Source organism: Echinococcus granulosus (assembly GCF_000524195.1).
Source record: "Echinococcus granulosus chromosome Unknown EG_S00003, whole genome shotgun sequence".
Taxonomy (NCBI): domain Eukaryota; kingdom Metazoa; phylum Platyhelminthes; class Cestoda; order Cyclophyllidea; family Taeniidae; genus Echinococcus; species Echinococcus granulosus.
Window position 1 is genome coordinate 1,319,297 of NW_020170383.1, and position 27,348 is coordinate 1,346,644.

The window sequence follows — 27,348 nt, forward strand, 5'->3', positions numbered from 1 at the left end:
ACGTTAGGGGCGCTGTCGCTTATCGCATCGTCATACATTCCGCTGACACTAACAAGGAGTCATCAGGCAGTCCTATCAGTTACTCCGAAACCCGAAAATCGCAGATTTAACAGTGTAATCATTTGGTATCCATTAGCTCAGCCGCTTGCAATTGCACGCATTTTAAATATCATGACTCGAACGAAAAAGAAAAATCGAGTTTTGAACAACAAACCAAATAAAAATACAAGCTTTCTCTCAGCAAAGCTATTCCTCAGGCAGCGTGGGGTTGAGGAGGAAATCGGGCGAAGCAGAGGAGGGGGAAGAGGAAGTGCCAGAGGTCACGGCAGCGACAGTTTCATCCACATGACTGTGATTGGCAGATAGGGGAGCCAGTTCGGGTCCACTGCCACAGTCGATGAATCGGTCCTCAAGAGTGAAATCGTGTAGAAGGAAGGGCGTCGGTGTCACTGGCCGACGGTCCGAGGGAATCGCTACCTGTAAGCGTAAGCCTAGTTAGTGTAAGCTAGTTAGCCAGCTGGATCAGCGAGAAGATGGAAGGGCGGACCTGTGAGTGGAGGGTAAACTGAGAGGCCCCAATAGCGGCTTCCGAGCGCAGAGCTGTTAGTCCGCGACGGGACTTGCCGCCACCACCGCTGCTACTGTTCACTATGGAGGGCAAAGGGCTGGCAGAGAAAACAGTAGTGGTGGTGGTAGTTGAGGAGGAACCGGTTTCGACAACAGCGGTAGTAGTGGGTAGAATGGCAGGTAGCATAGCTCCACTCGAAGCATCTACCGCCACTCCACTATTTGCCCCCAAGCCGGGCTCTGTGTGGCGACGGTTGACTTTTCGCCGTTTTCGCTTCTTCAGCATTGTCGCCTGGTGTGTTTAAAAACGACTGTAAAGCTGTACCTTCCCATGGCAGCGAGCAAGCCTCTCACCAGCTATGGTATAATATTCCGTGATAAAATAGTTGCTTTTTTCCTTAATAGAGCAAAATTATCCATTCTGGTTATTTAACTATGCTTTTAACGAGCTGAAGTTGATGAGTTTAAAAGTGCTCACACACCAAAAACGATCACTATCTCCGATGGCTGGAAAGAAGTCTCTCCTATAAAACCCACAGGTAAAAAATAGAACACGTACATTATGTTTTAGGAATAAAGAGATGGAAATCCGGCCCTTTTAAAAGTTTACTCCGTTGAATGAAAATCTCAATACACCGTCACCATTAAGTTGATCTTTAAATCTGTTCTTGACAAGGGACTAAAATGAAGTAGTACCCAAACTAGAAGCCAGCTTTAAAATAAAATTAGTACGGCGATTCCAATACTCCCAACAGTAAAGCATTTGTTTGTCTTGTATGGCAGGATGGAAGGGGAGCGGTGTCCAGACGGGATGTAAGATGGTTTTTGGTAAAGTTGAATGATTCTGAATTCCCGTACGAGCACACAATAGAAAAGCAAAGCAGATTAACAGCTGCGTATGGGGAACAAAGATAGTCTGGAGTAAATACATTGAATGTGAGCAAATTCCAGGTAAATTCAACGAGCAGCATGTCACGAAGACCTGGGGTAGGTAGCCGAGTTTGGCAGTCAGATCATCGTTCGCAGTCAGGTGTTATGGTAAAGCCAGAAAATGATCACTGAAATTGTTTAATACAATTTGAATCGTCAAATAACTTTTGGTGTAATGACAATAATAGCATGAATAGATTAAGATTTCAAAAATGAGTATTATGCACATCACGGCCACCGCGATTACATGAAAAGTAAAGTAGCTGTATTTCAAATTACGCTCTCAAAGTCAATCTTTAATCGGATAGGTTGTTACTTCAGATACATAAATATTTCAAACGTTGCCTACTATACTATTTCTAGCATATTCAAAACCTCGAAAATCACCTTTCAGATTTCAAGAATTAAAAATGGTGGTGCAACAAGCAATTTTCAGAAAATAACAAGCCACCTAGAAATGCCTGTTTTGAAAGACCCGAAAATTAAGAGAAACATCCAAAGATAGAATGCCACAGCTATCTTCCGAGTCCGAAGCCTGGTGAGCAGACTTGAACACCTAAAAACGCTTTCAGTCTACCAAGGTCGTACAGCCAAATTAATCACAAATATACTGCGTTAAAATAAGTGTCCATCATTTTTTTCTCGAGTATGAACTTGACAGTGGTCAGAATAATGAAAACAATGTGTGGACACATAAGAATGCTTTTCGGCAATCTTCATGTAAAACCACGGAAGAGTACTTCAATTTCGCATACCTATGTTAAAGTTAAAAAATTAGTCAAATTGAATTTCCTATGGTAAAATTAATGCATACAAGCCAAATTCATTCAGCTGCCATCACACAGACGCATAAACAGTTTTAAATGTGAGATTATAGAGGGGAGGTACAATGATGAGATTACCTTCAATGCGGAGCGCAGAACAACAATCTGCCCCGGTGACTGAATCCACGGCTCGCCATCCACCTGGACGGGGATATCTGATTTCAGTGTGATTCTTATCTAAAAGGTGCGAACAGGCACGCCTGGGTATGGTTGTAATAGCAACAGCAACGGTAATAGTGTTAGTAATGTGGGATGATATAAATCATCGCGCGGTCCCGCTGTATCATAAAGTTGTGCTACGCCACGCCTGTGACACGCGGTACAAAAGAGCATGGACATCAAGTAAGCGCGAAAGGAAGCACCCGGTCTAGAGTTGGATAGAGGATCGGGTGGGCTCCGTCTTGCCACTGATCATCAAAATCAGATTGGTAAGGTTCTTAACAGCTGAAAATGGGTAATAGTAGCTTGGAGGAGGTATACGCCCATTGTGCTAAGTGCAAAAGATAGTGGCCTAGTTCTATCCGCATTTTCACCTCAACGAAAACTACTAACTTCAGGAATCTTGTTGGGCGGGATGTCGGAGTAGGAAGCGTGTCCCTTCAAAGGATAATATCTTGACTCATGAGAGCTTACGTGTCCGCCCTGAGCGAGACGCGTGCCGGTGCGGAGACCGGAGAAGATTTGGCCCATATGAACGACCCCAGTGACGCCGACGACCTCGAGGAGGCCATCGTAGTGAGTGGGCTTAGCGAAGGCCTCATCCTTCTCCATACCCCATGGATTGGCGCCAGCACCCCACGAGAGGATGTTGAGGATAATAATACCCTCTATGGGTGGCAGGTCCAACTGCCGGCCGTCCACCTCAATGAGGACATTCTGGTGCAAGTCCTTGCATTTCGTCTGGTTCACCATCTTCCGTAGACCCATCTTGAAGTACACCGACTTGTTGTGGATTCTGGCCATCACAGAAATAAGTAGAAGTTAATTACAATTCTAATCAGAGGGTTTAAGCAGAACCGACATTTACTATACACATAAAATGGTTCCCTAAGATAGGTGACTTAAAGTTCGACCTTCATGCCTTGAAGAAACGCTATAGCGTTTCGCACTGACTTCAAAAATATCCCTTTGAAAAAACACAGCATATGATGAAGTTACGCCTCCATTCCAACTTTAATTAGAGAAAAAACATACTTCAAGGCAGGAAATAATCAAGTAGTCAGCCATTTTAAATGAGCACAGACCTTCACATATGCTTTATCCCCAGTAATGAACGCTGGGGAGCCAAGTAATTTGAAGACGGCCTGATAAAAGGCAGCTGTTATGAATTTAGAAAATAGGCTGCACAAAATTTTATCTAATTCCCAAAAAGAACAGACTTTGGGACTCATTTCTAAATTTCCACTTCTAGTCGAATTTTCTACAGAAGACCTTATGCGAGAAAAGGGGTACGCACGCCACGTACTGGATTAATGTTGAAATCAAGCAAATTAGGCAATAGCAAATCACATAAGAGGATGAAGCTGGGAGACATTCTATTAGTTATTATGTTGGTGATAAATAAGGCGAGATTAACGGCATAATGAGAAATGTCACGCGGTCTTGTATGTTGCCCCCGATTAGGCTGCTAGCCCTTTCTTTTCAAAAAAACCAGGACTTCTAAAAAACAATTACATGCTCCAGAAGGAATATGCCCTAGGGGCACCAAACTAATTTTGAGGTCAAACGAATCAGTGATAGGCAAAAATACCACTTGTAAGTTACATAAATCCACATTAAAAACACTTATATTCGTTTTAAAAAAAGTAATTATTTGAATAGTATCGAAATACATGCATGGTACAGCAGGCACTCGATCAATCAGCTAAATTTAAATCTACAGTAATGCATAGGAAGTTACTCATCATTTCAAGGGAAACAAAGCAATATACTACTGATTGCTATTGAAGGTAATTTGATAGCACATTAGCGGATTATTTCACTTCCTGAAAGACACCACTTTAGTCTAATCCAGATATGAAGACTGTAGAACGAAAAAGGAGGAAATGGTATACATCAGTTCTGCCCAATGCAGTTTACAGATTGCATTAAGACTAGTGTTTCCAGCATAAAAGACTGGAGCAGTGAGCCTGTAATTTAATAACGGGGATTGTAAAAAATTTAAGCTAGTAAAATTTGGATAAGGAGATTCGAAGTAGAATGAAATACGGACAAATAGATGTGGGGATCCCCCAATTTTCCTCATAATTACTACTTTCAATGCACTATTCAAAAAAGCATCAATAGAAGATTGCTGTTCATGAAAGTCTTCAGCGGTACGCCGATTCGACAACAAAGGCAGACATAATGGCCAGAAGTGTAAAAGCATTACAGCAATGCTAAGCAAAGGTGGGTTTTCATTACAAGTTAAAAGTGGCATCTATGTATTAATTATAACGTAGTGCAGCTTCAAAAAGTGCGCCACCTCAGATTTTCACTTCCTGAAAAACCAAAGCACGCCTCCATTCGTCAACCTCGGAACACCAATTTAACGAATTCATTTGCAGCAGTATTTTTTGTCGTTTACACAGATAGGAAATAAATCGATTGACCTTAAAATGATCTTCCACGTTGCTTATTGTTTGCCGAGTTTTCTAAAACTGAAACCATGACTAAATTTCAAATATGCATGATTCCCACTTCCTAGGGTTCCTAAATAGGAATCTACTACAGCATCTGCCCTTAAAATACAGACGCAGCACGAAGACTGAATGCCATTATAACCCAGCTAAGACAAAAAATCGCTCCTCCTGGCGCTATGACAGTGTCTCTAAATTCATTATGGCAAATTGTTTAGCTATAGTAGATGATTTTCCTATTTCAACCGGTACTATACCCAAACGAAGCCGTAAATATGAAAATTTGTGCGGTTATAAAGGTAGCATTTGAAGTAACGATTTACCAAAAACGGACTGTTGGTATTAAAATAGAAACAAAATACAGAAACTATGCATTATTCTCAGATTTACCAATTGAAGAATGTGAGAAAAGTTTCAATGCCTCACAGAGACCTATTGACGGCTTCAGAGTAGCATTTCAAGCCTGACTAATTAGGCATAATAAAAAGATTTTGCATGTGATTTTAAAAATCTGCAGTTGTGGGAGATAGATTCTAGTTCTTTTTTGTAAAACTCAAAGTATGTTCTACCTCCTGTTCCAAATAGAGTGAGCTAAAAAAAACGAGATAAATGCACCCACAGTTCGGCTAAAAATGTAGATCAAGCCAGATTTTGTATTCAAAAAGGATCCATATATATCAATTAAGAAATATGGTAATAATACTAACAAAGAGAGGGCCTAAGTACACATATAGATAAGGCCGATGTATATGTTTGTTATTCCCACCTGCATATTTTCCACAAAAAGGATGTGAAATCGAACAAGTTTAGGTTTGTTCAAGAATAGGTGTCCCTCTCGCACCCATGATGAAGGTAATAAAACGAGACAGAAGGAGCGTCAGTTTCTATTATCAGATTTCATTAGAGACCATCAAGTGATTAAGGCAAGACAGGGCAGTGACCCCGCTGCAATCAAACGAACCGAATTTCGCCAATACGGATAACACTCACTGCTGGTACGAAAAACCGCTCCAATAAATGAAATTTTATAATCCCATCACTTTATCAGATTTAGAGTGAAAAGAACCACCACCAAACTAAGCCAAAAATAGTTTACAGTTTATTAATTGTTCGAGCCCCACTTTTTTACCAGTATCTTTTACCTTTAAGTAAGGCTATAGCTATGTACTGCAGGTTATGATAAACCACTTTTTCTCTCGAATGGACAATGACATTTAGTAGAGAATAATTTTGGGATTGATATACGAATAGTAATTGAATGTAAGCGAATGCGTGAAAGATTAGGGATTAGGTTGTGGTAGGTATACGACAACATTTCTTACTTAAAAGTCCTCTTGCTCAAAGCAACCGCCACTAGGGGAAAAAGAATCTAAACAGCAACGAGTCAGGTTACTAACAATGCGCAAATCACAGTGGTATGAAGGCTAGCACAGTTTGATGGTGACGATCAACCTTCAAGAGGTAAAATTCCTAGGGGACATATACTGACGATCGACTAAACCACCCACATATGCTTGAGCCAGCTGTATGGACTCAACCGCGTAAATGTTAGGCAATTAAAGAAGTTAAAATAATTAATGGTCGTATTGTAATATTAGCCAGTAGGCCGCTTTGGTTTAAGCAAACTAAACAAAACCATTGCTGTGTGCAAGTGGAGAGCTCTGGACAGGGAAAACGCTATATTAGGCCCATTCAGAAGCAATCTTAATTATTCAAAGGCCAATGCATGAGGGGAGGTAGCGGGATACACAAGGGCTAAGCAAATAACTAGAAGCGTACAGAGGCTAGGCTACGTATTGAGTGTACGGCGCGATAGAAATGGTAAAGCAGTATTTACTTGGTTTAATCTAAGTCTTCCACTAGAAATAGAGATTTTGTAGTAATGACATGTCGCATATTTTGCTTTTGTGCCTTATCAACAACAGTTTATCCACTTATAACTTATTCACTTATTAGCCCACGCAGAACTTGGCACAAGTTGAAAACATAACTTGAAAAGACTGAGATAAGCCAATTGGCTAACAACATGGAGGATGACAAACGAAAAGCGACTTTTATCAGGTTCTATACGAAACAACTCCACTATTATATACCCAGTTCTTTTTTGTGCATTGCGGATAATTATTCAAAACACCGAAGAACAATATACACCCTCACTCAGGTGAACACAATTTCATCGTTTTCCTAAAAAACGTCTAACTTGACGACAGTAAACTGTCAATGTTTATGCATCAACGGATCCTATGAAAGGACCTCCCTAGCATAATTGGAGTGTGAATCCGTATTTGGTGGATACATAGTTTTGCCGAGATTTCAGAAAGTAGTCCTCAGTTCATATGTAGGTAGGGTGCTGGAAGTGCCACTCATTCAAGAGGATCCTCTGGGTACCTCTAACCAGGTGAGGCCGAATATCACCGTCGTTAAGCCCCCAGGTTAAAGTTTTACTTTTGAATCGACTTACTGAAACCAGGTGCAATTGCAGTAAGCCACGAAACGTTCGTGTCAGGGAGGGTTGAACTCCCAATTGCTAAACTTTTTCTTAGCTAGAAATTTAAAAGTAAACCGCATCACATGTTCGCTCTGGCTTGACATAACCAATGCTTATAAAATTCTCAATTCACTTCTTAAAGTAGTATGAAGAGATTAGCCAATAAATGACTGCAAAGACATCGACTGGGTAACATAATAAACGCGTAAAAGACCTAATGGAATACGAGCATTAATCTTGCTTAGAGCAACAAAAAATTAAACAATCAGTAAAGTGAAGCGGACCGGTCAAATAGGGTTTTTTGTAAGGTGTAAAACTGACCTGCTGTTGAATTTAGCTGGGTTCTCCTCACGAGCCAGGTGGAAATCAAGATTGAGGTCGGCGTCGATGCCAAGGCCGAAATAGTTGTTCATCACAAAAATGCGGCTGGTGTCCTCGTTGGTGTTGCAGGTGTTCGCCTCTATCTGCAGCTGCTTCTTCTGCGCGTCACTCTCAACCTGATCTGGCTTAATGACAACTGTCCAGCGGTCGAGGCGTATCTCCTCCGCCTCCACCACGTCTCTGGAGCACAAAAAGATCACCTTAAAACAATCACATTACCCAGATAGCTTACTTGAACTGCGAGTCTATAATGGGTTTTTAGTCATACCTTGTTGTTATTTCTACTATTTCAATAACCTCACACATTTAGGGGTAGCATTGAATAAAAAAACAATGAATTTCTAAATTAACGTTACAATAAAGACTCTCTAATTACATAAGCCTCTTGGTAAGAGCCAAAATAAGCTCAACTCTACTCCATCCAGATCGTAAACTCAGTTTTCAACAAGGATTATTATTTGTGTGCCAATATTCTCTCAAGTCTGTGTTCAAAAAAGTACAGAGGATACGTCAAATGTCTGCCATCTTAGACTTAAGACAAATATCTAGGTTCATCATCAGCCTCATTCTTAAGTTGAATGGCTATTCAAAAATACATCGACCAAATGGGAACAATCCTGGAGTCTTTCTCTTCGACAATTTGAAAACTTTTTTATCATAAGAACATTTCACTTCTAATACATTTCCGTGGCATCGTTTTTCATCATTTGCTAAGGTTTGAGCTTACACCTTATAACCGAATCACTAGACCAATTTTTTCAAAGCAAAGAAATCATGTTCTGATTCGGCATCCATGAAATTTGAATATTCACTTGTGATTTGAAAACGAGGCGGTTTAGTGAATGTTAATTTCCAAAGAAAGAAGTTTCCGAAAATAATATTAAAGTCGCAATCAACTATTTTTGAATTTCTGACACAACTTGTTACGATATGAGTAAGAAACAACTCCAGACTGAAACGCTTTTCTCAGATTAGAAAAGAATCATAACAATAGTTTAATTAGTAATAATAAGCTAATCAACTTTTGATAATAAGATTTTTACGTGCTCTAATATCATCTGGGGCTGCAGACATCCGACAATCAAAGTAAAATAATTCCATCTCCTTTTTACACCATAGAAGCTATATTACTTGAAATGAGATGAAAGAGTTCTAAAACCTGGCATGAGAGATATTCCCGACTAATAAAGAAGAGGAATTTTTGATTTATTTAACCCTTGGATATATTACTGCTCACGAGAAGGAAAGAAAGACTGACCGGAGGATTTGCAGGGGATCCTCGGTGCCTGTGTATCCTGGACCCCAATGTAAAACGCGCGCGAGGTCGTTGCCCGTCCCAATGGGTAAGATGGCCATGGGTGGGGTGGGGCAGGCAGCATCCTGACCCACATTATCCAAGCAGGAAAGTGCCCAGCCCACCGTTCCGTCACCGCCGCACACGAGGATTTTGAACCGCGAGAGGTGCCGAAAACAATGCAGCCCGGGCAGAGGACCACCATTATCCAGATTAAACACCTTGTGGGGAAAAACTAGACTCAAAACAGGGAACCCCATCATCAGATCTGTCATTTCTACAAAAACTACAATGTCCGCCTAATTACTCGATATAACCATGAATAAAATTTCCAACTTTTTGGCAGGAGATTCTCATTTCAGCGAAATTTTTGCCCGAAAGTGGAATTTGGAATGCCACTTTAACAACAGCATAGCAGATGGCTATCATTGAACTTATCCATTCAACACCTAATCCAACCTCAGCTACTCAAACGAAATCAGTGAAACTATAGCGTTAACTCACAAAAGTGGGGAAAATAAGGGATATCCTGGGGATGTTCACAAGTAAATACGATACCCGTATTGCTAATTACGGAGTGATGAGTTGGGAGTGCATCAATAACCCATCACACGAAAGCAGCGTGGACATTCACTGATAGAGAGGAGAATAAATAATGCAAGAACTCACATAGCCGGCTCATTGCCTTCCATAAAAATAAAAATTAGGAGTAGCAGTAGTAGACTAAGCATTACCGTCAACAATCACCCTCATTGAGCTCGCAGTCAGTCCCAACTACTTTATGTTCAACTTTCATCGTTAAAGGGGTATATTAAAATGAGTAAATAATCACTTTATAGATTCATGAGTTGTAGGGAAAAGTTAAAAGGTATTCATGCAGAAGAGCATGAAAGACACACCTGATGAGGATTGAGCAGTTTTCGGAAAGATGTGATAAGCTCTAGGCCCTGACACCCACCGGACTTGACGTTCACGAAAACTAGTAGTGGTTGCGTGCCATCCAGGATGTGTTCGGGCTTTATTCGGGGCAAAATCATCGCGAGAATCGGCCGATCCTCAAATGTACTGTTCTTCAAAAGGCGGTAGGCTTCGTCTGCCTTCTCTGCATTCGAGTATATCACCACTAGACTTCCAAAGTCGTAGTAGATCACCTCTGAAAAAAACGCGAAACTGACGAATCTAATTTTCACGTCGAAATGTCAAAGCAAAAAAAAATGGAGGCTTGGTAGCAGAAGCGACTGGATGCAGCTTCCACTGTGATCATAGACACTGCACACCAGCCCAACAGTCCGTAAACATGACTAAAGCCCTATTGTCCTGAAACTCGTGTGTACTTTATCAAAGTTACAAATTGTCAACGATAACTGGCGCGCCTTTTGTGTGGTTTTGTTCCCTTTTCCAATCTATTTAAATTATTGTTATCCCCATTACCGAGTAGGACTCACATCACCGCCACTGCCCCTATTTTGATGTACAAAATGATATTAGGGACTTTTCCATCCAAACTCTGTAAGATTGACTGCCTCACCTAAAGTTAAGGCGTTTGCTTGTATTTACACTATTTCCTTTGGACCACAATTAATCAAACAAAATCGGCCTCATGCTTGGGTTAATTTGCTACCTGTCTCTATTTTCTGCCCTCGTCGTGTATTTAATCATGCAAAGCCAAATTGCTACTCTGAGCCAATAGCTCAGTAGAAATAACAGCATACAATTAGTCAATAATGCTAAATAGTCGAATAATATGTTGGGTCTGATGTCTTTGTCTCCCCATGTCAGCATCCTAAAGAGCACATAGGTGTGGCAGTAGGAAATTGTAAACCCCTACCTCCACCACTTCCATGTTGAAGAGTCAACTGGAACCGGAGCTGAAGTTAGCTCAAAGTAGGATATGAAGACCAATGTTAAAAACTGGTGTATTTAAACGCACTATAAAATTAAAAAAATGAAATGTTGAAGGAAGTTCAAAAATTTGAGGAAGATAAGTTTACTACATTTAATGACAGAACTCGTCCGCTTACGCCGCCTACACATTGCTGACTGCTGTAGCACCCAATTCCCTTGACGGGGTACCTTTAGATGAATTACAATCCGCATCACTGCATTTCAACTCTAGAGGTATTGTGATATCTTTGGAACAGCCCAGCCTCCGTAAATTTGTAGAAAAATCTCTAGCCTTATTGATGTTCTTGTAACCATTTTTCCCCTTCCCGTAAAGGCCTTTGATAAGCGAACTTTACGCCATGCACGATAAACCCTTGGTAGGCTTATGGAAAGACACACGAGTTAAACCGGTTACCTGAGCCTACCACAGAACCTACTGAAATCACCAAGAGTGGGAGTAACAATTATTAAGTGGTATCGTTCATAAGAACGCACTCCGGCACCGCCGTTAAAGCGACTGGCCGATGTTGTTCACTATACGTGGATCCTCTACCGTGCTGCCCCCGACTATGGTATTTTCAATGCCCTTTTACGGAAAACTAATCTCACTTCAAAACGGCGACTAAGTGGGAGCTGCGAGGATGTCAAATGTATTGGAGAGGCAGCCCTTGCACTTCCTCGCCTCCCATAAGAAGTCCGTGGGAGGGTTTCGACTGGAGCAGTGTCTTCAGAGGGTCGCCGACTTCGCTAATGTCAGTCTGGAGGCGGTTTTCAAGTTCATTAAAAGGCACGGGATTCTGACGTCAAAGCGGTCTTGTTGCTCGAGGTCATCCTCAACTTCTGTCTTATCGACTTCCTGACTGAATTTGCATCACTACTGACAGGCGATTCTGAGGTCTACATAACCCACACTCACAAGAACCCATTACGTGAAATGACCCAGCCTCTACCTAAATTATTTTTCAACCTCTTGAAGATGCACGGAGATAGATTGTGTAGGGGGGATCTGACCCTTCATGTTTTGCTCCAATTCATCAATATTCAAGTACTCCTGAAGGCCACTTTATTTCGTTATGTGTAAACAGCTACCTCCTCCTCCAAAATGATCATAATTATTCGTTTAAAGTTTAAAACACTGGAAAGTGGGGGAAGATAGGTTATCTAGAAATTGAAATTAAAGATGGCAAGTCGCAGCAAATTATGAATTGATATTACATATTTTTAATCCAAAGGTTAGCTATGTAGAGAAAAGACGGGGTGTTTAAAGTTGAGAAAAAAACTTGTGGGGAACTAAATGCATGGCATGATGTAAAGGTATGAACATGGAACCCCAGATAATCTTGCAGCAAGTAAACGCAGTAACGGAAACAACCTGTTTCCGGAAAAAGTGGCTTTCAGTTTAACGACGGGGAGTGAATAATCGGGGGCAATAAATGCAATTGGCTTTTTATTTAACAGCCCTCAGACATATGCGCCATAAAGTATTCATCAAACGAAAGAAGGAAACATTTATTTGATTAAAAGTGGGAGAAATAAAAGTAAAGACTAATTACCTGCATATTGTGCTACTTGAAATTATGTTTGACTTTTTTTGTATAAAATCACGAGAATCATATACGATTCATCCGGTGTTAAGTTCAAGGGAGTTTACGGTGCATCAATGCATGAAATACAAATTAATTTAACTTTTCAAGTGGGATTACAATTACTTTGGCACTTTGATTGACTAAGCAAAATCGCAGACAGTGCTAGTATCCTTTCAGGCTTCTCAAATGAGACAGCATATGCAAGAAAGAGGGTAGTCTAAATTATTTCAGCCAATGATACGACGTTGAAATGTGAAGAAGAAAGTAATAGGGAAGGATCTTATCCAGCATTTGGGAAGATCCCATGATGAGTTGGGTAGCTATTACAATAACGTGAAAAAAAACATGCCTGGAGAAGCAGCTAAGCATTAAACGCTATAAAGTCTCAATTTAAACAGGGCTTGGTTCTCATAAGAAAATGATCTAGAAAGAATCTTCCGCCATGGTTAAAGGAGGAAATTTACGTCTAAAAACGCCTAAAAATTGTGCCACTTAGCTAATACTCTGAAATGAACGGTATTAGTAATGATATTTAGCATAGAAATAATGATAGTCCTAAAGTAAACAATATAGCTGATACTTCGTGTATGGAACATTGATGGACTACCGCTCAACTGAAGAACGCAATGCCATACTTAAAAACATGTCAGACTAAACCTATTAAATGGAAAAGGAGCGGATCTTAGTAACACATACTCTAATTTCATAAAAGTGGCTTATTTCTTGGCCCATTTTTATTATTGTTAGCAATGATTGGCGAAATGCGTTTGTATTTTGCAAACTCGATAACACGAAATACGCCATAGTAACAGTTTCATCTTGGCCAAAGCCTCCATAGATTGGCCTATAAGCTTGGGGTAAAGGGTGAAAACAAATAGGAGTACTGAGACGCGACAAATCGCCCTCTTATCAAAATTACCAAACATTGCTTCAGAGGCATTTGGAAACTCCTTTCTGACCGACTAATTCAACGGATTCTGAGGAGTGTTTATAAATGCAAACAATGGAATTGACCGAGAAGCTTACATTTTTAAAATAACCATAGCGATCTTCGACTCGATGTAAACATTTTTCATTTCTAAAGTAATGGAGCTACACATTTATGAAAATAAATGCAAAACGGAAAATCTATCTCGCAGTGAATTGGTCTTTTATTTCTATCTTCGGCCCTTGGTTCGCAGCTTTCCCTTTTTTCTCCAGCGTGTTTCGCTTTAAAGCATAAGATGATGAGGCGAACATTATTAAGGTTTAAATACTGTGTTTTAATAAGAGCCATAATATCATTGCATGACAACTTTTTTCACAATTTCGGATGAAAACCTACGAAAAAGGACGGACACCTAAAGTAGAAAATTAGTCCAAAAATATGCGTAACACGACTATGAAATAAGAAATCGCGCTGGAAAAGTGGGAAATGAAATCCCATGCCATTCTGGCTTATCTATTGGGTAAAGCTGTTTTCAATTACGTTAGAAATTTAATTGATGCTACTATGGTACCATATTTCAAGTAGCTTTCAATCATGTTGGAAAACGAAAAATTTGTTTTCAAATTAGCTCGTCGTTAAAATAAATGCAAATCGGCCTTAACGTACAAGGATTATAAGTGTGTATTTACATCCATTTGATTCTATTTAACTCATCTATCTAGGCAGTTAATAAGAGTAAAATATGCATTTATCCAGTTGTGATGGATAGAGCAATCACACTTACCTATGGCGTCCCATTTGTTCTGATAGCCCAGGCGCTCAAGAAGAATGATTTCATAGAGACGTTGACTGAGGCCCCTTTTGAGGTTCCCCACAAACAAAGAGACGCCCTGACCATAAGGATCCTTCACGGAGCGAATGTAAAAGCGAGTCAGGCGCAGGGCCCGGACGGACTCCAGTCGGACGTTATCAATTATCTCCCAAGGACGGTCGTTCGGATGAAGCACTCGCTCAACCAATCCACGGTCCACAACCGTCTCCACCAAGTTAAACTTATTAGCGTCCAGATACTGCGAGGCATAGATTAATAAAGGATCTGATTCGAAGCGCAAAAACTTTGCTATATGTCTTCCATGGGTAATAATCCCGATAAATGTGATAGAATGAATAAAGTGAAAAGATATTTGAAAAGCATTTTAAATATTCGGGCCCAAAACGATGCTCAAAAAGTGTTATTACTGCGTCCATTTAAGAGCTGAATTAGTCTTAGGCGTTCTATCAGCACTTTTAAAACAATGAGAGATGACTCACGCCAACGCCTAACCGATGGAGCGAAAGGACAAGCACATCGTGAGCTGAAGTTGTCGGTGTTATGGAGACCTGGATTGAGGGTACACTTATGTCAGCGTAGTCGCTACACGGCAAAAAGTATATTCGATGAGCAGCTATACACACAGACTAATGTGAAGAGCCATATTAGAGAGACCTTACACTAGTGATCCAGGATAGACATTGATATAATCGCGATTCTCCTCCCGCTCGACATATCGAAGGATGATCTGAGGTCGCCGGGTCTCAAATTGAAGCTGGCGCTTGAATGGAGTGTTCGAGTCTAACGGATGCTCGCTGCCATCTTCAATCGAATAGTAACAAATATAGTCATCTTTGAAGTCGCATCATTCATCACCACAAACTTTTGAAAGCTTATTTACTAGGTAAAACATTATTCAAACTCTCAGGCTTAGTAATTACCTCGCTCATTAATTTCAACTAAATAGAAATCCTTTTCTTCATCAGGAGGAAGTTGGAATGCCTTGAGAGATAGTTCAATCACTTTTCGAACAGAAACATTTTTTCCCAATGAGAGGTACCGACACTGATGTCGCCTGTAGCGGTCCATGCCATCGTACACGCGGACATAATCTACACAATAGAAGGGTGCACATTCAGATGCCTACTAGAAAATTATTCAGTAGAAAGGGTAAGAAGACCGAAACTAAATCAAGCATACCATCAAAGTCGCGATCGGATTTGTCACGATTCGTTCGACGCTCGAAGCCAGATTCCTCCAAGCTCTCACCACTACTGGTGAACTCATCCATCAGAGCCGGAACTAAAGGAAACGAACCTTAGGCTTAACGTCAGAAGTTCTCGACTGTGTGGCTCAGGTCAGCTGCTTGAGACAACAACGGCTATGGAACCGGATTCGATTAAGTTCCGAAAATATGCATAACGGAACACAAAAAATAGTTACGATACTGCATTTGTATAAGGTACATAAAGAACAAACTCGATTAGTTGTTTAACAAAAAAGTTGAATGAAAGGAATTTCACTTTGATTAATATCTTAAGTTAAAATTAGCAAATCATAATGACCCTTTGCATTCCTGTTATTCAAGAGGAACAGACTTGCATGCACACTAGTTCTATGAACTAACAATTCCAGATAATGACGTGGTTGATTTATGCGGGCGTGCATTTGTAACCTACGGCCAGGAAAGAAGTCCGGTTGGGGTTTGGGCAGACCAATAATGTGTTCCATGAGAAGACTGGTTCTGGGAATGGAGACAGCCTGCGGAGGCAGCATGATATCCCTCAGAGACCCGTAGTCGCATTCCATGGGGAGGTTTCGAAAGCACGTGTAGTGCACCTATTTAATGAATAAAAACCGGATTCAATAGTCCCATTTCGCTCCAAATCACACAACATTTCTGCCTAGAAAAGCAGAAATCGAAACTAGTAGATCCATTCTAACAGAGTACTTTTCATTCAATTGAAGATATCAAAAGTAGCGATTTTTGCATACAACACGTCAGGAGGGGGTTGGTGAACTCACACATACATTATGTCAATAAAGATTTAATTATTTTCATCATTTAATATATCTCCGCCTAGAAACATAAATATCAACTACCAAATAAAATGCGATGGGATACTTTTAAGCCATTTATATTGCGGAGTGGTGAAATTTTTTGTCAGAAAAAGGAGAGGACGATTGCACTCACTGTTACGCCGCACCACTCGCAGCGCATGCCAGTCAGGCACTCGGCGGACCAACAGGTTTTCTTGCAGCTGCTGCACTTTGAGTTGGCAGGCAGATTGCCCTCGCGCCAGTGATGTACGGGTACATCAGTTTGGGGTGTAATGGTGAATGGAAGAGGCGGGGGTGCCTGAGGGGAGACGGGACTCGGAGGCAGGTTAGTCGGAGCGCTCACCCCGCTTACGCCGGTCTGGGGGAAGGGTGAGGAGGAGGCCGATGTGGTGGTTGCGGTAGCAGTGGAGCTTGAAGCGAGTGTTCCACCCGAATTCACCGAGCTTGAAGTGGCGGCAGTGGCAGTGGTGACGGCAGCTGCTTGGATCGCTGCAGAGCGCATTGCATAGGCGGCAAATGCGGCCATTCCTCCAGTCCAGGGACGTGGGGGAACGGACTCAGTATCACTAATGCCAGTAGCGCCACCACCACAACCACTGCTGCTGCCAGGCGTACTGGCCATACCAAGGGCCGAGTGCAACTCGGGAATGTCCGCGATGTTGGAGAATGGTAAGCCCAACGATGCTAGAACACTCGGCTTGCGAAGGAGGGTTGGCGATTTCTGTAAAGATTCGCAAGACTTAAGCTGTGTAAATTCTGCATGTGTGAATATTGAGACAACATATCCAACCTTTTGCGTTGATGTATGTGGACCAAAAGAATAATCAAGAAATTATCGGTAGGATTATACTCAATGTGTAATGCCTCTTGTCTCAAGGGCATAGGCATGCCTCAAGACACACCCGAGGCGATAGAGCGCTTATGGAATGAGTTCATGATCAGTATAAAAGAGGACCTTCGTGGCTTTGGGCTGTTACAAAGTTGGTAATGTTGGTTTGTTGTTCCGGCCGGGAAGAATAAAAAAAAGAACGCATCCAGAGTGGGTTTCGTAACATCACCAAAATAGTAATACTCACGTAGGTCGAACGTACAAGCTTGTGCACGCACATACATCATTCACTGAGATCCCCAGTGAAACAGTAGTCAACCGATTTCATTTATTAGAAATGAAATGAACAATCCAGCGATGAGGCCTTTGCTTTATTTAAATTGAAGTAAAGATATGGCTGTAGTTTGCTTAAGAGATTGATTTAGATATTATTAGTACGTGGAAGTGGCAAATATCCACGCTCCAAACAAGACATGCTTAACAAGTGGGATAAATTGAATATAAAATATACTTTTTGAGAAATAAGGTCAGAGGTACTAAGTTATCATTTATAAATCGAAATCCGGGGCTTCAAAGTCCAAATGACTTGTAGTCAAAATAAAGCATATATTTGCAACAGGAAAGTGAATGGTACCCATGGTCAGAGGCACTTTCAACAGCTCCTAAAGTGACCCAACTCATCAAATATCTGAACTCACTTAATATTGCATTTGTAGCCACATTTTTGGGCATAGGAAACTATGAAAAATGACACAATACAAACCTGTCGATAACATTGAAACTTAGATAAAACTCTTACGCAAAACGCAACACAATTAAAACGAGATTAAAAATTTAATAGCACTCAAAAGCGAGAACTTTGTCGTGCATTTTACAGTCCACAGTTCAATAGTAATCCTTTCCGGAGCATTTAATAATTTGAAAAGTTGTGATTTCGTCAATTACCACTGTGAGGAGAGCTGTCGAAACCATCTCGGGATAAGAATAGCTCCAACTGATAACCAAACAGCGCCAACAGTTAGACAATATTTTCTTTAATAGAAGTGTTTATACAAGGTTGGCCTGAATTCATTAGATTACATCGGGTCAAGAAAAGACGTAATACATTCCTGTTGAAACTACTTTCTATTCAAATAATTGTTGATGTATTCGCAGATGCCTACAATAAAAACCTTGGGAAAAAAACGATTCTTCATACTTTAGAACCTACGTCCCCTTTTTCCCACAATTCTTCTTTTTAGCAAAGGATCACAACGACAAGTTGGAATACCCAAAGGTGGCATCGATACCGGGTGTTCATGAGGTACGAGTGACTACAGAATCATTGGGATTTTCTGTCTTGGACGCCGAGGAAACCCTATTTATCAACTACTGAGTCAGGAGCTACAGTCATTAGCTGCTTCAGCTAGACCAGAGGAATGAAAATGCAGCAGGCTTTGACTAGGATCTTAGAGAGTGGTCCACTCTTAGCATATGACTGAGGAATCACGGAGATAGAATATTGGAAAGATAACAATATAGAGCAGGTTATACTAAGTGTGCACTCAAATGTGAGGCTCCTAAATCGGAAAGATGAGAGCAGTATGCTTTCGCAACAACCTTACACCCGTAAAAGGCATGAATCTAATTTCAATCTGCTCCCAACAATTTATTTCTTGCTTCATCATTACATCGCAATCACAGAGTAGTAACAAAACAATCAGCAGAAAGACGGCTTTAGTGCAATTAGTTGAACTACTCGATGATGAGGGATTACAGTAAGATGGCTGATATTGCAAAGGGTAAAAAACGAGAACGCACTTCGCGATCCTTGGAGGGAGTTGAGATGGAGCAAACTTTGCAATCTGCTGAGACGAATTCCAAGCATTCGTAGTGGGTGTAGTACTCACAGACTACAAAAAAAATTAAGTGGGGATAAAGGAAAACGAGTCAAAACAGCAACTATTAAAAGGCGGTAAAACTCACAGAGTGGAACACAAAAGTACATCAACAGAATCGCCACCAAAAACCTGAAAATTGGCTGAAACCGCTTGAAATCACATCTGAACTTGCATTATAAGGTATTGGAGTGCCATGAACATTGAATGTCATTTTGGAGTGGTCAAAATCTACAGGAACCCTTTTATATAATGCGACCGCTTACAATTTCTGTGAAGTGAAGAAATTGTCTGTAAGGGTTCAAACCTGATGATTCATGTAACGGAAACAGTACAGTCATGATACAGCTTCCTCGACAGGTTTGATTGGTTGAAGCAAATGAGCTACTGCATAGGAAAAACCGAAGAAATAATGGACTGTCCATTTTGGTAACAAATGAGAGGGGGGTACAAACGGGCCGTATCAAAGTTGAGCATTTTTAATGAACTGAGAGTTGTGCATTCGTATTACACCGATCGATCACGTGGGACAATAAAATCATACAAGTGCCATACGCGCACACACACACACACACGAGTGCATACATACGCGTACGCTACGCGGCGTGAACAAGTATGAGCCAAGCGGGAACTTATCCCCCCGACAATTGACGCTGAAGAGTGCGCACCTGCATGCGCGTGCAAATTCCTCCACATTCACGCACGCACCGACACGCAAACGCATGCGCACGTACGCACGGACTCGTGCCATCATCATCATCGTCGTCGTTGAGCCGTCTCTTGCAAGCGCGCGTGAACGCGGATAGGAGCGAAAAAGTCGATAACGGCACGTGCGCGCACGGACGTGAAGGGGAGTAGATGAGAGCTGTGAATGAGCTAACAGGAGACGCGCGCGCCACTCACGCGTTCTCACCACTTGGACTATTTAGCGTGCTCACCACTACTGTGCATGTTCTACGCACTCCCACTCTCTGCACCCCGTGCGCACGTCAGTCGGTCGGTCCGTCGGCGGATGGCGACGGTGGTGATAATGCTGCTGCTGGTGGCGCTTGGGCTGGGTGAGGGAGAGAATGGCAGTAGGGCTCGACCGCTCGATAAGCACACACAAGGCTGTAGATATTTATGCTTCGGGGAGAAATAGGAGTGAATAGAAGACCAATCTCTCCCTACCGCACCGCACACAAGCACGCAGACACACCAATGCTGTTAGCTTCCTGTGCAAGAAGGGGTCAAACAATTACGAAAAGATGTGAATAATTGTGCCCTACTTGGTTCATTCGGAAAAGTAAATGCTGATTCGGTGACAAGTGGGGGTGGCTTCAAATGAAGTTTCAATTGTTGCCCGGATTTGTGCTCAGTGAAAAGGACACAGATATGAGGTAATGGAAAACACAGGACACGGGATGTAATCCAACAGAGCATATGAAATGCCGTGAAGTACCAGATTTGTAAATGAGAAGAGCATTATCTTGAGCATTAAGTGCACCTGTGGATGTTTCACTTAATCTTTACAGCAATATATCCATGTGTTCTCATAAAGTAGAAGAGCAGTACCTGAACCGACCAAATAATAGCTCTGCCTCCACACGATTGGTGCGAAGATGACCAAGCATGTGATGAAATGAAAGACCAATGTCAGTGCAACAGGCCAAGTGATTCATGTTCGAAATTCTGAACAGGCCGGGATCGAGGTTCCGTTTTTCTCCCTATTTCCCCCTTTCAGACACTTCAGTTAGCGTCTAGAGACTAAAACTTGCTTCCTATCGACGCCTGAGCTGGGTGGCCGTATGGTGCAACATTCCTTACCTCTCACTCGTTTAAACTCTGGTTCAACGCTTTCACCATTCCATTCGGAGGCAAAGATGGATTTGAGCCAATTAGGATGTTTCCGTATGAAAGACGGTTTTCAATAATAAGTTTGCAGACTTTGAGGGATGAACTAGCGTAAGACCACCATTTAAGCAAAGAATATAGCGGTTTAACAAAAAAGATCTCAACGAGAAAGTTGTACATTGGTTAAATTACGAAAGAGGACTCCATATTACGGGTAAACACGCAGTGCCACTGTGATTTTTCAAATTCGGTTTCATCCCGTACGAACTGGTTAGGAGGCGGTAACAGTGGTTAGACTAATGGGTCAATCGAACGAATAATGAAAAAAGAGGCAACCAGGCCTAGCGACACGAAGGATTATTTGTCTAGGTAACGAAGGCAGTCGAAATACTGGTGCATCTGATGAAAAGACATTACTGATGGGTGGCCTTACGACAGATTGTAGTCCAGGCCAGGCCGAAGATTTGAACCGCAAAAAAGAAAATACTCCTGCCTCTAAAATGAAACCTACTCAGGTTTTAGACGAACAATTTGATGACACTCCTTTAGGTAACGTTAGAGCATGGTTGATTACTGAAAGCAAGTAGGAGCTAGCAATACAATCGAATGGATGGATCTAATGCCAAGATTTAGGAATGCAATAAAAAGGAGCGTAGAAGAACAATGAATTGTGGTACTTACTCTCGCATCTGACAGACAGCAAGTCATCCAATCGTTTTCGACAGACGTTGCAGAATTTCCGTTTAAAATGACCAACATCTGACCAGCAATGGGCCATGGGATCCTGAAAGCATTTAAAATAAATGACAGACTATACGGGTAGGGCAAGAACACCAGTATGTCTGATGCTAGACCTAAAACCTCTCCTCAACAATAAGTTTGGAGACTGCAGTAAGCCCTATTCTCAGGTAAAAAAATTAAGTTGTTCTAGCAAGGCTGGAAATCAAATCTCGAGGAAATAATTGTATATACAGCCATTTAGCCCCGCGCCACACCTTCCTCGACCATAAACTGCTTTACGAGTAGAAAATAAACTAAAGTTGAGGGAACAAAGAATCCCAGAGCTCGATACGGCGTCTTCTCAAATCTAAGATAGTGTTTATCATTCACAGTTTATACCTTGTCGTGAAGTCTTATTAAGACTTAACAGTTTTACAGTCTTCCTAAAGGCTTACGAATTATTTGTTCGGCAACTTCGATAAAGCCTCTCCCAATGATACTCAGGGAAGTCCAAATAAGTAGGTTTTAGGGGAAACAGAGTTGACCATTCAAGTTCAAACACGGAGAGGAAACCCTCTCCTTTCATATAAAAATTAATACCCGAATTTGGCTCTGATAGAGAACTACTGCCTCTTACAATTAAAAATACTAGTTAGCGTACCAGCATCGTACTTGGAATTCGTTGCGAAATCTCTATCAACGCCGTTCACCACTTATCCGGAACAAAACCAATCTGACAATAGTCAGAATGGTTCAGAGCATCATTACCTTGAAATGTTAAGCCTTGAAACAATGCAATAAAGTGGCAAAGTAGTGAAGCATACCTGAATTAAAAATGGGATTATGCAGGTACAGGGGGAGACAACTTGACGGATGCATTTCTCGTGCGCAAGAAAATTGCAGACTGTAAATAGAAAACAAATACATGCGGTGTTCCCCTTATCCATGAAGGGTCAAGAGAAAATTCATCTTAAAGGATTGAATAACTTCTTACTCAACTTCCCTTCGAAGAAGAACCCCGAAGTAAAGTGAGATTTCAGTTTCGCAAATTCTGTCCGATGCTTTGAGTATGATTTACATATGCAGAATTTGACTTCTAGACAAGTAAAACTTCGCAAAATGCCTCAAACATGCGGGTTGAGAATAGAGCAAACGCCTGAGAGTAACAAAAATCAGTATAATCGGACTTGTCGCCAAGGCGTATGCTTACTGGCACATTCCCTAACAAGGGTGTCCGCTCAAGAAGCGTCAAGTTTTATTCGATCCCTTCATTGACTACCACCGTCATTTCAAACTCACAAGCATTAAATCATTGGATTAATTTATTCTTAGGGTAAAAAAGTAAAGTCACCCACCATCTTGCTGAATCGTGATTGCATTGTTTATTGCAATATTTCAAATGGAATATAAACCAATTAAGAATCGTAGCAGAAAACGCATAGAGGCACAAATAGATATAAGGAAAATATTAATGTCATGCCTTCGTTAAAGCCATGGTTAGTGAAAATGCTCTGGCCACAGATAAGGCCACGGTGGCATATCTACATTTTAACCCACTTTACTAGCCGGCAGTAGTAATAAAATCTCTAAAGACGTGAACTTATTACTCCTAAGAGAAAAGAGGAGAAGGCCAAACGTGAACAATCCCAATTTTGGGAGTTATAAGGGTAATAAAAACTTTAGGGTCTACAGAATCTCACTAAAATTGCTGCTAGTAATCTAGATGGCGGCGCTTCTCCCAAAACACATCGCATAGAATGCATATGCACTAGCACAAGTATTCAAATAATTTCCGCCCCAAATGTAATCCTGCTTTGGCATTATTAAGTCTAAGTCCAGCAGCAGCGTTCCAACTGAAAGAGAGCAAAATCCATGAGTAGGTTGTTCGAAAAGGCACTTACTGTTCAATGGCTGACTTTTATTTACTAGCACAAATCAAAACAGAAGCTCTGCTCTGTAGAATTTGTCGATTTTGATCGTGCAGTGTTCACAATGAGTAAATTTGCTCGAAGAGTAGTAGATAGTTATGGGAATTAAGCAATGTTTCGTTAAAAGCCAAAAATTGTGGACAAGTGGATACTACGTTGAGAAACAACAATCAAGGAACTTTAGTCGGAAAAATGCGCTAACGCTATAATGCATTAAGGCACAGTGGGGTTAAAATGTTGGAAGGACACTACTCGGTTAAGCTAGATTGGCACCAACTGACAGCTAGAACAACTCACTTTCGCATATCATCCCAGTGGTTCCAAGTATGCCCCAAAGGAGATCACAGCAATGATGGCAAGTTGCAGGTTTGTGAAGATTCTTTTTGATAAATGCATGACCTTGGAACCACCCTTTAACGGCTGTGCCGACCCTAAAGCAGAATATGTAGCAAAATGCTTCACTGGCTCGCAAATGTGGGGTCACGAGCCTCAAAGAATGCAGTAAGCAATAAAATGTGATTACCTACTAAATAATACCCCAGTCTAGTAACCTGACTTAAGGGATGGTATATGCAGCTGCAAGATTGAGAATGATGACTGAATGATAAAGCGCGGAAGTGGCCATCTCAGTGATGTCATTATCAAAAATAGACGTTTTTCACAAGGGTTAGCATAACAAAATGTAATTTGGTAAAAAGGCAGTAACCAAGCCATTTCCGTAATCCACTAAGCAAAATGGTATTTCAAGCAAAAAAGACGCTAAGCAGAAAACAGAAACACCAAACTCACTACAGGCCACCAACCGGGCATTCACATGGCACAAAGTATCCGATTTTAAGTCTGCTTAAAGGCACCTGACATCCATCTGGCACTCCCATAATACACGCTAATCAAACCAGGAGAACTTCGGGTACAATTATAAAATGGAATTTAAGTGGGTTTCAGGTACAAGTGCGGTTACGTATGACTCACCTTGGACTCGATGACTGAGTATCCGTATCGGTGGTACTCTCCACGTCCAGGGAAGTAATAGTCTCAGTTGGCTTCGATGCAAAGGGTTCATCCATCTCAGGAAGGGTTCGGCACACGTCTACTCAGATAATAAGCATTGGTTTGACCTCGGAAATTTTGATTGAATTGAGCCTATGAGATAAAAAGATAATGCTAAATGCATAAATGCTAACGTCAATACTTAAAGCGGGCACTTTAGCTATTTCCAGGATCACTTGCGGCCTAATAAGATACTTGTACCGGGAATGGATATGTAAAAGCGTACTCTGCTGCTAAGTTACGTCATTTTAAAACGGCAAAACCATAATCATCTTTCAGTCGTAAAAGAGAAAACATTTTGCCTTAGTAAAGTTAGAGCAGGTGGACCAAAATGTGACCATCCCATAACAAGATGGTTTTTTCTAAAGACAGTTATTTGACCGGCTAATAAAATAACAAGTCAAACTCAACAGCGGTGCGACCAAAAGTTAACATAACGATAGAAATGGAAACGTGGGGGTATAACTTGCCAAAAAACATACAGAGTCTAGTGGCAAGACAATTCACTTCAACCATGTTTTATCTAATTTAATAAAGTGAGAACAGAATATAACCACAAAAGTTAGGCTAGATAGAAAACAAAACAAAGTCCCGACAGAAAATCACAAAAACTGCATGATAAACAGGAGAATGGATGTGAAGTCAGACAACAACTAGAAATAGACATGAACAGGACAATTTTGCCTATATCATTAGAAGCATAAGTGATAGAGGCTAAAAGACATCTGCTCCACAAAAAAAGGTTCCACAGAATAAAGCATTAGAGATTTTACATAATTTAGGTGGCAAACTACTGTAAAATATGTTTCAGCTATGTCAGAAATGAGAAAGAAAACGATAGAGGTTAAAACACTCCACCGCACATGCAATACTAACAAAGCAGTTCCACTGGACCAAATTTATTACGTATACTATGGGGCACAAAAACATCAGCATAAAAAGGGAGTTATTTCAAGAAAAAGGCACCTAAAAAGAAGCAACTACGTACTAGAAATAGGAGCATGACGCTAACTCAGAAAAGAATATGTACTCCAAAAAATAAAAAACACCGGAGTTTGTGCAAATAGACATCCACAAACTGCCAGCATAATGAAGTCACCTACCTCGATATTCCCAAAATAACACAAACCACCGTCATCGAACAAAAATCGGCCCGAACGACTTAGCCGCTTCCATCATTGATTGAAAATGAATCATTTAAACAAAATGTAAAATTTAGGAATGCACCTGTTCTAGAGGTCTAATAAGTGCACAATATAGATTAGCAAACAGAAACTGTTTTTAGCTTGGGTAAGACCGTATGAGGTTTCGTGTGAGTATTTCTCGTGAATTTGCACTTGTTGTATATCTTGAACTTGTGTCACTGTGTACACCCCAACTATCTGCATTTTGCAATGCGCAGTCCCAGTACCGGACCGTCAAAGACAACTAAGCAATTAGTTTGGTAACCCAACCAAGTAACTCACCAAGTAATACCGCCACAGGAAACCTCCCCACGCGTAAGGCAACCCCCAAGTGACCCTCCCACCCCAGAGCAACTATCACGAATCAACCGAGGGCCCAACACCCGGAACACAAATTAAGACCCGAGCTCATGGACCCAGCTATCCGCCCGGGCACCTAACCAGTGGCCACGGTGGCGGAGACCCCACCCCATCCATCGTCCCGCACCCTCTAACTATTACACGGCTCAGCAGCTCCTTCCACTGCGATTAAACGTCACACATCCTTTGCCGGCGAGTTTCAACGTCAGCTTCGGGGTTAGGTTCATTTGTATGCAATTCGTCAATAAACACTTTAATACTTTCCAGGTTTTGATTGATGGAACCGATGAAGAGCCCCAAAAAGGGAAGTAATGGCTCCCCAGAGGGCTTGAATATAGGATCCATAAACGATTATCAGCCTCGAATTTCTTACTAAAAGTGTCTACCTTATGCTATGAGAGAAGGTAATATCAAGGTATAGTGAAGCGTTACTCGCCAACTGCGTTAACCGCTTGGCGATATGTTTCCATGATCGGCTTTGCTAGATCCTCGGCACCAGCAAGGTTTATCACACCCACGCAGCTCACAGCAGCGCCCTTATGACATAAGCGCTGCAAGTAACGTCGTTTAAAAGCCAGCATCACTGGACATCCACGTTCGCGGGCCATGTCAACGGTTTGTTTGAGTGTCTTGGCCAAGGCGTTCGACTTTTTCGGCAGATCGACCGCTCCCTCTGTTTGATTCGATCCCTCCTCCTCTGAAGAAAAGGCTTCATAAGTGTGCCCAATACACAGTGCATTACCTCTTAAAATCCTATTCAATGAGTGTTTCAGTATGTAATGATTGAATTAAGTATTCAAAGCTATTGGGTTGCATTCAAAAACATTGTAAGGCTATGTGAACCAATTTACCTATTTCATAGGCGCCTTTTTCAAGATCTTTGGCAATAATAAGGAATTTGAGTTTGTCCAGCTTGAGGCTTTTGATAACCTCATGAAAGCCGCAGACAATGCGACGAGTGTTCTTTCGCTTCGCAGGCGCCTCCGCTGTCTGTTTGTAGGCCCGATCATGAAATTCCGCCAGTTTTTTTAACATCTCCTCCACGGGTGCCTCCAAGTCTGGCATACTTGGCAAAACTATCTTCTGGAATGCACAAGTAAATCGGGGTAATTACGATGTAGGACATCAATGATGGCATATGTTGGAAAAAATTGTAAGCTTTATCCGAAAAGGCCTTCTTTTATATTGACAACTC

The 27,348-nt window shown here is 41.3% G+C and overlaps 1 protein-coding gene across 1 annotated transcript in view; it reads right to left on the minus strand. All coding sequences in view use genetic code 11, as the record gives it.

The window, feature by feature from the left end:
- Positions 1-246: 246 nt before the first annotated feature.
- Positions 247-27,348, minus strand: part of EGR_00832 (Diacylglycerol kinase theta) — a gene marked incomplete at both ends in the record, with an annotated part of 29,800 nt that continues 2,698 nt past the window's right edge. The window contains 22 exons of the mRNA XM_024490081.1: positions 247-477; positions 548-859; positions 2,400-2,498; positions 2,955-3,276; positions 7,749-7,988; positions 9,067-9,323; positions 10,002-10,255; positions 14,285-14,570; positions 14,812-14,914; positions 14,992-15,133; positions 15,253-15,423; positions 15,512-15,613; positions 15,991-16,150; positions 16,506-17,093; positions 19,002-19,093; positions 21,593-21,695; positions 22,456-22,535; positions 23,857-23,990; positions 24,532-24,649; positions 24,752-24,792; positions 26,586-26,850; positions 27,005-27,236. Coding sequence (XP_024355484.1) covers positions 247-477; positions 548-859; positions 2,400-2,498; positions 2,955-3,276; positions 7,749-7,988; positions 9,067-9,323; positions 10,002-10,255; positions 14,285-14,570; positions 14,812-14,914; positions 14,992-15,133; positions 15,253-15,423; positions 15,512-15,613; positions 15,991-16,150; positions 16,506-17,093; positions 19,002-19,093; positions 21,593-21,695; positions 22,456-22,535; positions 23,857-23,990; positions 24,532-24,649; positions 24,752-24,792; positions 26,586-26,850; positions 27,005-27,236 — 4,332 coding nt within the window. The remainder of the gene's footprint in view (positions 478-547; positions 860-2,399; positions 2,499-2,954; positions 3,277-7,748; positions 7,989-9,066; positions 9,324-10,001; positions 10,256-14,284; positions 14,571-14,811; positions 14,915-14,991; positions 15,134-15,252; positions 15,424-15,511; positions 15,614-15,990; positions 16,151-16,505; positions 17,094-19,001; positions 19,094-21,592; positions 21,696-22,455; positions 22,536-23,856; positions 23,991-24,531; positions 24,650-24,751; positions 24,793-26,585; positions 26,851-27,004; positions 27,237-27,348) is intronic.